The sequence below is a fragment of the Prionailurus viverrinus genome, chromosome A2 (genome assembly GCF_022837055.1).
Source record: "Prionailurus viverrinus isolate Anna chromosome A2, UM_Priviv_1.0, whole genome shotgun sequence".
NCBI classification, from domain to species: domain Eukaryota; kingdom Metazoa; phylum Chordata; class Mammalia; order Carnivora; family Felidae; genus Prionailurus; species Prionailurus viverrinus.
Window position 1 is genome coordinate 27,570,909 of NC_062562.1, and position 14,254 is coordinate 27,585,162.

Below are 14,254 nucleotides of genomic sequence, written 5' to 3' on the forward strand. Positions count from 1 at the left end.
ACCTGAATACTCTTTAAAAAGAAAATCATCATAAATACAAAATAATAATTTCCCATTTATGTAAAGATGCCAATATACTGCCCTTAAAATACAGACTTGTCCATTGAAATCTAACAGGCAAAAAAAAATCTTTTTCCATCGGCCATCAATTCATTCACCACTTTTAGACTTAACTGTACCCTTGTAACACAGACATGTAAACAAGATTCCAACTGACAAAGCAGGAGGGGAAAGTTGGAAAAAATATAGCTTTAATAGGATACTAAAAGATCTGGAATAAAATGGGAACAAGATTTGGCTGGTGCTTGGGCATACTGAAAAGGCAGGATTTCCATGGACCCTTGTCCCGCTCCATCAATCGAAATGATCCATATGCTCCTGATGATTACAGCTTCACTTAAAATTCAGGCAGGATAGTACTTTGGATGCTGAGGAAAAAGACGTGTAAGAGCTCCTGCCCCACCCCTTTCCAGGAACGAAGGACTCGGCACAGAGACAAACAAGAATGCACATAGTTCTGACACGAGGCAGACTGGGTAAGTGTTTGGCCCAATGCCTGGAACAGAGCAGGAGCTCTGTAATAAACTGCTGCATGAATCGACATGCAAATAAGGAGTCAAAGGTCACAGAGAGGACCACACATTTACTTCCTGAGAGGGCAAGGCGGGTATCACAACATTTTAGTTGAAACAAAAAAGGATGGGTAGGATCTCATCTCGAAGAGAAAGGCAGGGTAAAGGTGGCCAGGGGTGGGGAACATGGTGAAAGGAAATACAACACCTGTTTAGGAAATAGTTGTAAAGGGGGAAGGTTGAGTCAAGATAGTGAAAATCTTTTAGGGGCGCCTGGGTGACTCAGTCGGTTAAGTGTCCGACTTCAGCTCAGGTCATGATCTCGCAGTTTGTGAGTTCGAGCCCCGTGCCGGGTTCCATGCTGACAGCTCAGAGCCTGGAGCCTGCTTCGGGTTCTGTGTTTCCTTCTCTCTCTCTCTCTCTCTCTCTCTGCCCCTTGACCAACTCATGCTCTCTCTCTCAGAAATAAATAAACATTAAAAATGAAAAAAAAGAATAGTGAAAATCTTTTAAGATTATGCTAAAGAGTTTGGACTTTCTCCTTAAAAAAAAAACATTCATTATATTCACTAGTAGTTTGCAAGGGACTAGGAAGGAGAAAGATAGAATTGGGAGCCATGGTCTGAATGATGTGTGGGCTGGAGAGAAGTCCAGGAGCAGGGAGGGTTCAAGATGCTGTACGACTTAGGACACCCACACCAAGGGGCTCATCTAGGGCAGACAGAACAGAGCACTGGGGGAAGATTAAAGCCCGCTGCAGACATCTCACCATTTATTTTATGAAATGTGAGTGGGCAGAGCTATCCACAGCTTCAATTCCCAAATCACAAGACAAAAGAATATCGCTTTCTGCAGGCGAATGAGTAATGTATTAAGATTCTCCTCACCGTTGTCACCTAGCCGAGTTTACAAAGGTAAAGTAAAAAAATAAAAAAAAAAAATCACAAAATCATCATATAAAAAGGATTGTCTGAATACATTATCTACTGGTCCTGAGACCCCTTTCAACCCTGCAGATATGAAATGCCTCACTCAATATACAGATTATAAAAATGTCCTGGTTCTGTTATCCTCAGAAAGGGTCGGCTCCTTCTTGCTACTTTCCAAGCAAACTGAGGTTGCTCACTTTAATGCGACGTCCCTCGTGTCCCTGGCATTTACTCAAAGATAGGAGAACTGACCAGGACCCATTTCCAAAACAGCAGCTCCAGTGCCATCTGGAAAAAGACTAGTCATCATTTACTAACGGCTCACTATTCAGCTTGTGCATTTTCCTAGAGGCAGACACCTCAACTGAAGTACAAGCATGTCTATGACCTATATCTTGCATCACACCTGACAAAATTTGTTAAAAAGACCATGAAAATCAAGTTTTCTGCTATCAAGATATGAATTAAAAAACTACAAAGCTAAATTCATTCTATTATTAACCATTAAAAAAGCAGTACAACTCTGCAACCTTCCAGGGCAAGGTATTAAAATTTGTTCATCTAAAATCACATTTTCATCCCAGGTCCCCTCTTTGATAGAAGATAAAAGTCAATTAAAGCTGGCACTCAAAGAGATATGGCATTTCAACCATATTCTTTTGACACCAGAATGCTCAACCATTAAAAAAAAAATCCACAGAGGAAAAAGACAACCACAAACTTGCAGCAGAATCAAACGAAAAAATAAAATGCTTCTGTCATTTTAAGAACTTCAAAGTCTCTTAGAAGAACTCCATATAAAATTGACATACAGCTTGAAAATTTTTCTTTTTTTATAGGACTTTCCTGAACCATTCCAGCTTTTATTTTTACTTCAGTAGACAAGAAATAATATTTTTAAATATTTACCATTTATAATTTAGACTATTTTTATAAATTTAAAGGTAAATATCAAGAAGTAATTTGTATTAGTAGTTTATTGCTGTTATCATTAGTTTTATAAATGTACATAATTTATTTAATCAAAATTAAATTCAAGCAATCCGGTGTCTACCATAAAATCACAATTCTCTTTTGGTGCTTTTTTTCTTATTTGTGTTTTTTTTCAATGTTACATCAGGTATATGGCCCAGAAAGGAGATTATTCCTGAAGTTCTCACACACTTTGAAAATTCCCATAGGGGAAAAAAATTATATATATATATATATATATATATATATATATATATACACACACACACACACATATATATATATACACATATACATACATATATATATGTATACATGTAGATATATACACATATATACATACATATATATGTATATATGTGTATATATATATATATATACACATATATACATATACACACACACACAATTTTAATTTACTCTGGAAAAAAAATCTTGAGATACTTATAGATTCAAAATTACAGAGACATTTATTTCAAAGTAAAATCATGTCTTAGTGTGGAAAATGTTTATTATCTTAAAATATGAAATTTTATACTTTATTGCCCTCTGCATAGTAAATTAGAGGGAAAGAGAAAAAAATAACTCTAAAGCATCAGTACAAAAGTCATTTGCACACAGTCACGAGTGACACTCTAAGCAAACACAAAAATAACTCCAGAACATTTCACCAATTCCTGCTGCTCCCGCTGCAAAGAATAAAGCTTCCAATGAAGTCAGTAGCAGGAAAGACAACAAGTCAATGGTCAGAGAGAAATAAAACTCTGCCACCAATGATACTGGATGACCATCCAGAAGCTGGGATGCTCTCCAAGAAAAAAAAAATGCTATTTCAGATCCTAAAATGAAAATGACTATTTTGTTAGGTATATTGAGGTATATGAATTTACTAGAATGATCCCTAAAAGGTAAAGACACCAAGTCAATCACAAATCCTTAGGTAATACCTTATTTCCACATCACAAAAGTGCCAGCCAATCTCTATCTTACTATTAAGATTTGCTACTGATAACTGAAAACAAAGTATCCATGATATTCACTAGGCCCACTTTAGAAGCACCTATTTATTTACACAGCTACTATAGTGAAAAGGTCAAGTAAAAATTCACCTCCAAAGCCACGGTTGCTAAGCAACTCTTTTCAGAAAGTTCTGCAACATTGATCAAGCATATTACTGGTGCCACCAACTGGATTCGGAATAAATGCAACATCTTACCTGGTTTCTCCAAAGGGGGAGGAAGGCGGAGCCCTTTTCTTTTTCAGACCGACATTGGAAGCCAATGCTGCAATCCTCTGGTCTGTTAAGTTCAGAGGCATTTTATTTTTCCTCTCTTAAAACAAAACAAAACAAAACAAAAAGGATACGTCCTGGTACCACAGGTTTCCTGTTCACAAGAGCAAAGGACAGTTCTGTTTTGAGAAAAACCACAGAGGGCTTGATGAGGTGTTGGCCAAATCTGAATGACATTTCCTCACGGTTGAAACCTGAAAAAGAAGATGATTTAGGAAATGAGAATTTGTAAAATTCAGATGAGAAACTCAGATTATATACAACTCTAAAAAAAGCAAATTCCAATACTACAGATTGTTAGTTGCAAAGTAGAAATCACTGAAGCTGTTCCCCATTTAAGTCCACTAAAATGGATTCTTGGCAAATCCTCCTAAAATACTCTCCTCTCCTTACCCAGTGTTGCCTTGATTGTTTTTAAGCAGAAACTTGCACAAGGACAACAAAACAGTCTTCTTAAATCCCTCTGTAATTCAAGTCGTCACCTTAACCCAAAGTTACTAGGTTGCACCTGTCAGGTTATTTTTATCCATTCATTTCATCATTTTTGCTAAGCTGAAATTTTTAATTGTTAAGCATGGACTATAAACCATTTAATTCTTAAATGCTTTTCTCAAATGGTTTCATCTTTATTTATGTAAAAGCAATTTAGAAAAGGTACAAACACCATTTGACCTTGCCTATAACTACCAAAACATGAGCACTTTCAAAGAACTATTCTAGTAAAAATTCCAAAATTGAAGGGAAAAATTTTGAGAAAAAAGAAATAGCATAACAGACTTCAAGAGGAGAACAATTCCTGGTTAATGCAGGTTGTGAAATATTTCATATTCTCTTTTTGGGGGGGGGGGGAAATCATGGGAGTGGAATATGACTGAATCAGTATGTGGTGCTTAGCATTTGGGTACCAAGTAAGGGTTTTCCATCATTCCTATGCTTATGCATGGCAACGTTACTTCCTGAGTAACTAAGACCCTCCTTGGAAAACCACTCATTTTCCAATTCAGAAACTATCCTCCTATAAATCTGTGAGAATAGATCAATCCATGGGAAACCAGAAGATTACGAAACAATGTCAGTAAATGGTTGACTATTTTACAAAGCATACCAACAAATGTACAACTGTTTAATGATCCTCATGTTCTCAAAGACTCAAAAGATACAGAGGGCCATGCAAATGTCATCTACTATCATCTAGAAGTGCCCACATGGCAAGAACCTAACACATGTCAGGGACTAAGACATAAAATAGAAGGTTTGCCTCAAAGATACAATACTGGTTTTCAGAACATTTACAACTAGCTAATAAAAATGACACGCCAGGGGCGCCTGGGTGGCGCAGTCGGTTAAGCGTCCGACTTCAGCCAGGTCACGATCTCGTGGTCCGTGAGTTCAAGCCCCGCGTCAGGCTCTGGGCTGATGGCTCAGAGCCTGGAGCCTGTTTCCGAGTCTGTGTCTCCCTCTCTCTCTGCCCCTCCCCCATTCATGCTCTGTCTCTCTCTGTCCCAAAAAAATAAATAAACGTTGAAAAAAAAAATTAAAAAAAAAATGACAGGCCAATGAGGACATTGAAAACCAATGTACCCAGTGGTTCTTAAGGTGTGTTTCCTGGACGAGTAACACCAGCATCACCTGGGAACTACTTAGAAATGTAAATTCTGAATTCCTACTCTGGACCTACCAAAGCAGAAACTCTGGGAAAGGGCCAAGCAATCTATGCTTGAGTAAGCTGCCCAAAGGATTGAGAACCATGATCAAACCCAACTATTCTCCCAATCCTTGGGTCCTTCCCTACAGAATCTTGGCCAACTAACTGGCTAGACTATGCATGAATATACCCAGTGATGGCAAGATCACTATTCATTGCTTCTAAGACAAACAATTCCAGCCATTACATAGTTGCCCTTCCTCCAAGTCTATTTGTTTGTCATGAATTCATGCCTTGGAGAGGATGAAATACGTATCGTGCTAGTGGCAGTGCTTCAGATATTTAGAGTTAACCTTTTTTCATTTCCCCCACAATTTTTTAAATAAACATGGCATTTCATTTCAGTCATTCTGCAAACAGCATTGATTCAATTCCACTACAGCTCTTGGGGTGTCTTATGATTATTATTAACCTTACTTGGTTTTTGCTGGGGGTGGGGGGAAGGTTGCCTGCCCAGCATCTACTTTCTGTATTTCTGTCCATACCATCCTGATTTTTCTTTGGGTAATACCACCCCCCCCCCACCATATTCTGTTTGTGGGGCTATTCCCACTGCCTGACTCTAGGTACAGGAAAGTGATTCAGGCATCCTTAGGCTTCTGTCACATGGCTGGTTCAAAAGCAGACACAGGACAAAACACGAGCCTCTGAAAAAAAAGGAGATCCACAAGAAGATTACTGCTGATGCTAAAGGGAAGAACTTTCTTTCTGCTGAGTTGCCAATCTGCTCACATGAACCAAAACAACTAAAAGTTACACTAAAAAGAGTCCACCTGACATCCAGAGAGGTGGGCAGAGCTAAGATAGACCCATACCTGGTGACATTGTTTGAGAAGCTGGATCTAACAATGCTGTTAGGACTAATGTGCCCAGAATTTGTTTCCTCTAAAGGATGATTGTACAGAATTGACTTCAGCACAGGCTCTAGTTGATAAGCCCCTACTTAGAGTCCATGAAAAACTCTTCATTTGGTTTTCATTTTTCTCATCATTTCTCCTTCATCCTCTATGCCCAGTTCCATTCTTTCAACCACAGAGCTTCACTTTTTCATGATTAATGTATTGTTTATAATCTTAATTGCATTTTTATAAATATTGCCATGTCAAAAATACATAGGGCTCCTGCATGTTTTTTTTAATTTGTATATAAATCATATCATGCTTTAAATGTCACTCTGCCTTTTTTTTTCCCGTCAACACTGTTTTAGAGACTCATTCATGGTGCTCTAGGTACGCGTAATTCATTCCCTCCCAATGCCTATTCCCTCTCACTGGATTACATTATAGTTTTCCCTCTAGTGCCAAAGGACTAGCTTATCTCCAATCTTGAACCACAAATATCACAGATGACCACCCTTACATAGATTTCCCTGGGTATCTAGGCTAGAGTCCCATTATTTGGTTTTAATATTTAGATTTTCTAAAATAGAAGCACCAGTCTGCATTCCCAGCATCAGTATGTTTAGTCTTCTAGTTACTCACATTCTTGCTGGCACTTGAGAGTATCTGATTAGGTAGCTTTTACTGGTATGATAGACAAAATGGAACCCTTTACTTTTGTCTCTAGTGTGGTATGTATAAGTACATATTTCTCCTCCTTGAATTGCCAATTCATACTTTGCCCTTTTGTAGTGGTTTCCTCCCTTCTATTTTCTGATTTTTCAGAGCCCCCTGTATATTTAAATATGGATCTTGGCCTATTAAACATGACAATTATATTCTCACCATCTGTTAGTTTTCCTATCATATGATACATTAAACAGGAAGCATTCATTTTGATGTATTGATCAATTTTCTTTTTATGGTTGTGCCCTGTGAATCTTATGTAACAAACCTGTCTCCACTATAAGGTTACCAAAATAATATCTTAAATTTTTGTCTATCAGCTTTATAGTTTTTTTTTTAATTTTTTTTTCAACGTTTATTTATTTTTGGGACAGAGAGAGACAGAGCATGAATGGGGGAGGGGCAGAGAGAGAGGGAGACACAGACTCGGAAACAGGCTCCAGGCTCTGAGCCATCAGCCCAGAGCCTGACGCGGGGCTCGAACTCACGGACCACGAGATCGTGACCTGGCTGAAGTCGGACGCTTAACTGCACCACCCAGGCACCCCATCAGCTTTATAGTTTCAACAGGTATTTAATCTACTTGAAACTTTGCTTCTGGTATAAAATATGAAAATGGTTTAATTTTTTTCCTTTTGTGAAACAGTTTCCTAACACCAATTGCTGGGAATGATTACACCAAATTCCCTTATGTGTAAAGGGAGGAGTCTGTACTTAAGATATTGTGATTCTATGCCAGATGCTGAAGAACAATGATGCCAAATTTTTTCTCTAAAGGGCCAGATTCAGCCGGGCACACAGTCTGTTCTAACCACTCATCCCTGTTATGGCAGAATAAAAGCAGCCAAAGACAATACATAGTAAATGGATGTGGCTGTGTCCAAATAAAACTTTATTCATAAGAACAGGTGGCAGCCTGGACTAGGCTTGTGGGCTGTAATTTGCCAACTTCTGTTGTATAATGTTAGTGCCTTGTAAGAAAAAAAAAATCCTTCTTTATCTTTATTCTCCCATATAAATTGTAGATTCAGGTCTGCCCCATGAAAAAAAATTATTCCTGAGATGTTGATTGGAATTACACTGAATTTAAATTTTAATGGAGGAAATGCGACACCTTCATAATATTCAATCAATCCATTTATGAATGCTGCTTTTACGTTCTATAATACTATAATAAAACTCTTGTAATAGGGTTTTAAATTTCCCTTATATGTTTTATGAATTCTTTCTTAGATTTATTCCTAGATAGCTTTTAGTTTATGTCACTATTATAAATGATATCTTATCATCATCATAGTTTATAATTGGTTATTCCCAATACAGAGGAAAGCTATTGATTTTTATATGTTGCCCTTCCAAGCTGCAACCCCTTCCAAGCTGACAAACCGTTGGATTGCTACTAATAGTTTCTGCTGATTCTTTTTGGTTTCCTATATAAATGATTTTCCTTAGAAATAGTGACAATTACCTTCTCACTTCAATCTTTCTGCTTTTGTGCTTTTTTTTTTTTTTTAATCTTGCTGCACTGGTTTGGTATCTGGTAATGTGTTGAAAGGTAAAGCAATGAGTTTAAACCTTTGAGTATAAATCCACTAGGAATGATGTCTGCCATACTTTTTTAGTACAAAGACTTTATCAAGCTAAAAAAAAATCTCTATTTTAAGTTGGCTAAGGGCTGATTCCTTAAAAAAGAAAAAACTTAGTTTTAACAATTTTTATCCCTTTGTCATTGATCACACAACTTCTTATTCTTTGTCATTAATGTGATAAATTACAGTAACACTTTTAAATGCTAAAACATCCTTTCACCTTTTAAAAAATTACACTTAGTCAAATTATTTTTTAATACACTGCTGGATTTGAATCTTAGTGTTTTATCATGTGCTAAGTTAGCCAATGCTTTTTAACGTGGTTTTTGTCTAAAAAAGAAATCCAACTTATAGGTTGGCTTTTCTCTGTTCAACAATAAGTTTTATAAACAAGGATTTTCCGTTCCTTGAGACTTAAATAGAACTACTTGTCAAACTGTCTAGGCCCATTTTTATATTACAGGGAAGATTGTCTTGATAAGCATTACAATTTATTTAATGCTTACTGATTATGGGGTTTATTTCTTGCATCATTTTTTTTAGGATAAATTTAGCCTAAATCATTTTTTTTTCACCTAAATTAATCTTTATTGGTAAAAACTCACATTCTCTTTAACATATTGAAACTGCAATCCGTATTTACCTTACTTATTTTGTACCTATTCATAACATATATATTTTTATCAGTCATCCTGGGATTTAGATCTTACCTATTAAGCTTCAAAGAACCTTTTCTTTCCATTCTTTGCTTTTATTAATTTTGTCTATTACTGCTTATTTTCTGCTCTTATGTTTGTTTCCCCTGTTTTTTTTCCCCCTTTCCTTATTTCTTGAGATTTACCATGTCACAGTCACTCTAATTACTTGAGCCAAACATTGAGCTTGCGGGGATCCCCTTATCATTAGACTGTGTCCTTTTAAATGTACTTTATAAATAATATAGCATTTAGTTTCCATCCATGGAACAACCTACCTTGATTAGTTTAACCTCATGCATTTATGCCAATTATTCTTCGAGCTTATTTGGAACATCCTATTTCACTTTTGTTTTCATCTTCTTCTTGCTTCACTTTATTTTCCTTCCTACCTTCCACTGACTAGGTCAATTTTTTTCCCGTGGATATGAAAATTATACATCCTATTTCATTCAGTAGAGGCTATTCTTTAATTTTTTAATTTATTTTTTTAGTATAATTTATTGTCAAGTTGGCTAACATACAGTGTGTGCAGTGTGCTCTTGGTTTCGGGGATAGATTCCCAGGATTCATCGCTTACATACAACACCCAGTGTTCATCCCAACGAGCGCCCTCCTCAATGCCCATCACTCATTTCCCCCTCTACCCTGCCCCTCCCCATCAACCCTCAGTTTGTTCTCTGTATTTAAGAGTCTCTTATGGTTTGCCTCCCTGTTTCAAATTATTTTTCCCCTTCTCTTCCCCCCATCTTCTGGTAAGTTTCTCAAATTCCACATATGAGTGAAAACATAGGATATCTGTCTTTCTCTTATTTATTCCACCTAGCATAATGCCCTCCAGTTCCACCCACATTGCTGCAAATGGCATGATTCTATTCTTTCTCATTGCCAAGTAGTATTCCGTTATGTATATAGACCACATCTTTATCCATTCATCAGTTGATGGACATTTGGGCTCTTCCCATGCTTTGGCTATTGTTGAAAGTGCTGCTGTAAACATTGGGGTACAAGTGTCAATAGAGGCTATTCTTATTATAGTCTAAACTAATGCTCAATTTCCCATTATAAATGCAGATCAATCTCTAAGTCCCATGGCATATTCTTACCCCCTTAGGTCTCTTTCAGATAGCTTCCCCATCCTTCCCAAGTCCACCTTCTGAGGCATTGAAATAATATAGCATTGTAATTTCATATAGTTACTGATATGCTGGAGATTTGTACCCTCAGAGATCTCATCTGAAAACAGTGGCTGATGGTGTAAGTAAAGCGCATCTATGTCACAAGAAATATTACCAAAAGTGGTACTATTTATCTCTTTACCCAAATCCAATTCAGCTTCTTCTTTAATTGTGGTAAAATTCTGCCCATTTGTGCTGTTAAAAGACATGCTTCCTCAAGTTTTAATTTCAGTAGAAAAGGAACACTCCAGCAACTATAAGAGGAACACAAGTAGAGAAATGGCTAAGAGCCAATACTGTGTGATGGGAAGATTCCTGCATCTCTAGGATCTCAAACTGTCTGCAAGGCTGAGATAAATATTAAATACTCTCCTCTCACATGAAGATGACCAAAAGCAATTGTATTTCAAGCGAAAGTAAAATTGCTGATTTTTTTTTTAATCAAACAAGAAGACTGGATGTACCAATCTTCTGTTGAATTCCTGGAGAAAATCATCTCCCAGGATCTCGGTTTCTTAATAAATATGGAGATGACAGCTACTGGCATCCAGAAAACCAAGCACTGGGTTAAGGACCTCAGCCCAATGTTTAGGCCCTTAGACTTATTAGCAGCCTCAGCTAAGACAGAAATAGAAGGCTGACTCCAGCAACAGTGACTGAGACCTGCATTTGCCTGTTTATAAATAATAGCATGTTAATGAAAACCCCAGGTCTTATATTTTAAGCCAATTCTTTAACTTATATTCCTTAATAATAACATCTGTTATCTTGAACTAAAAATATGTGCCTTCAATGTGTTAAATCAGTCTCTATTTTCCATCATTTCTGCTGTGGAAGTTATTTGTACCCTCTCTTAACCTCTCTACTTCCTGCAACCTGTCTCTGCCTATCTCCTAGAATTCACAGCAGCCAGTAGCATCACGTTATTTTTAGAACTCTGTCTTCAAAACATAGTACAGAGAAAGGAAGTAAAGAAAAGGTCTCTATTGACTATTCACATTTAATTTTGTGACTCAGTGGATTTGATCAGCCATTTTCTGATAGGGCTAGATAGGCAGCCTAATTTGCAGTGAAATAAGGTTCAATGGGCACAAAAGCAAAAGCTCTAAAATGTTAAATTTCCCAACCATTAACAACGGGAGATGACAACAGCTCACTTCAGGGTAGATCAGGTTTCTTCCTGGTTTGCTTTCCAATGTGATGTTAACGTCCAACTGAAATAACTACCGTATGCTTTTAACCTTGTCCCCCAAAAGAAAAATCAATTCTAGAATTTGAGGCAGAAAAGGCCCACAGAGATCACTTAGATCCAGTTCCCTCATTTTAGAGACATTGAATAAGGGGGGAAGTCAAGTGGCTTACTCAAATTCACTGTGAACCTCACAAGATCTCCTTTAAAGGATATTATTCAGACAAGACACCTTTAAGGACTTCCCAAACTTGGGAATCTAGGACTCCAGAGACCGCGCTTTCAGAATCCCTAAACCAAAGGTACTGTCACAATAAGGGAATCCTTTGGTGCCAAAACCACACGGCAGTATCCTTGTAAGTCAGTCATCTGGTGATTCGGAATACATGCCTATGTCCATTATTTTCCCATTATTTTATCAAATGGAGAACACAAAATATAAACTCCCTTTGAGAATGTGAGGACTCTTCAAAACCCAACAACCCAAGTTTGAGAAACTCAGGATTTTAGCAAAGGCACCTACCAGACCATGTTAGTGAGGATGCAAAATCGTAACCAACAGACTACCAGGACCTCGTTTCATGATTACTTTCTCTTTTCCCAAAGCAAATGATTTCTTTGGAACAAATGTTAAGTCTTCACATTTTGCCAAGCACTGCAAGAGGTGTCTACTCAAAATGTGGTCTGAGGACCAACAAGGTCAGTATCACCTGAGAGATGTTAGAAATGCAGATAGCCAAGCTCTCCCCCACCCAAACCCACTGCATCATTCTGTAGTTACACAAGATTCCAAGCGGTGTTGTCCATGCATCAAAGGTTGAGAAGGACTTTCCTAGAGCACTTGTTCCAATTAAAATCATTTCGGGAGCTTTTCTAAAACAGTAGATTCTTAAGCTCCTCCCCAGCCCAACCCCAGCAGAACCCCTGGGATAATGAAGTTAAGAACACAGCTCTAGGACAAGTCCGTGAAGTGGGGATAACAACAGTCCCTTGTTCTCAAGGACACATGGAAAGCATTTAGCAAGTATTTTATAAAGCTAGTCATCATACCATTGTTGGTATTGTATGCTGTCAAACAGTCATGCCACATTTCATTCAACAAGTAATTGTTAACTGCCAGCTAACACATAATATTGCCAAGTTGCTTAGAAAACCGCTTTCCTATATCCAGTACAGAATTGTCAAACTAAAATGCAAGTAAAACCACGTATTTGGCACTGCACTACCATTAGGTGACTGCTATTTTCTCCATATTAGAGGCAGAGCAGAGTTGGTGAAAAAGTAGCACCTGATTAAATAGAAATAACAGCTAATACCATACTCCGTATTTTCATTCCAGCCGATTTCTACATAAACACTTATTTAATTCTCCTGACAATGCTATGTGAAATGTGTTCCGTACATCAATGTTTGTGTATCTCTTTGAGCTCAGTTCCTAGATGTGAGAATCACTGTGTTCAAAGGATAATGAATCTTCAAAGCTATTGACATGTACTGCTAACTATCTCTCACAAAAGGCTTATAAAAATTTACATTCAAAGTAATATAGGCAAAAGGCCTATTTCCCCATAACTTTGTCAGCATTGGGTGTTCTTCAATTCTCCAGATCTTTAATAAAAATTTGTTATTCCTCAGGAATATATAATGTAGGAGGAAATGACTAACTATCCCAGCTAAAACAATCTGTGATGAATAGTCTGCCATGACAAGAGAAGTCTCCCATGGACCCAAGAAGCCAGGCACGATGAAAAAGAAACACTGTCTTTTTGGTAAAAGAATGAAAAAGTTAGATTTTACCTTGAAAAATAAGTGTGTCATTCCATTATGGATGGGAGTGATAAGATTTACTTTTTTTTTAATTTTCATAATGTTTATTTTTGAGAGAGTGAGAGAGAGAGCACAAGCAGGGGGGCAGAGAGAGAGAGAGAGAGAGAGAGAGAGAGAGAGAGAGAGACAAAGAATCCAAAGCAGGCTCCAGGCTCCGATCCGTCAGCACAGAGCCCAATGTGGGGCTCAAACACACGAACCTTGTGATCACGACCTGAGCCAAAGTTGGACACCCAACTGACTGAGTCACCCAGGCGCCCCACTAAGATTTACTTTTAAAATGATTTGCTCTTCACTGGGTGTTGTATGGAAACCAATTTGACGATAAATTTCAAAAATAAAAATAAAAAATAAAATAAATAAAATAATTTTCTCTTTTTATATCCTGATAAGACTTTGCAAATGGCAGGAATCTAGACCAACCCTAGAACGCATGACAAGTCTCTGAGAGTCATCAGAAGAAACCACATTGCAAATAAGTCCAGATACTTCTACCAAGTGGTAAATATGTTTTGATTCCAATTCACTTTATTTAAAAACTGGGAACTCAAAGGTTAGCCAACCAAAAATGTAAATGAGCTCGAAAAGCTGCTGGCTAACGAATTCTAAGAGCAACCTTACCAGGAAAAATGACCTGTGATCACACTGAGAAACAGCATATTTTCAGCTGGCCAGGCTCTCAAACACATTTTACTGGGGACTTGGAAAACAATCAAGGCACATAAACGGATAGCTGAGACAT

General features: G+C 37.4%; 1 protein-coding gene across 9 annotated transcripts in view; it reads right to left on the minus strand.

The window, feature by feature from the left end:
- The window catches only part of FHIT (fragile histidine triad diadenosine triphosphatase), a 1,426,527-nt gene that overhangs the window by 788,639 nt on the left and 623,634 nt on the right, over positions 1 to 14,254 (minus strand). For all 9 annotated transcript variants that reach the window (XM_047850991.1, XM_047850990.1, XM_047850994.1 and 6 more), the window contains one exon: positions 3,839 to 3,958. In XM_047850991.1, coding sequence (XP_047706947.1) covers positions 3,839 to 3,941 — 103 coding nt within the window. In that variant the 5' untranslated portion in view covers positions 3,942 to 3,958. The remainder of the gene's footprint in view (positions 1 to 3,838; positions 3,959 to 14,254) is intronic.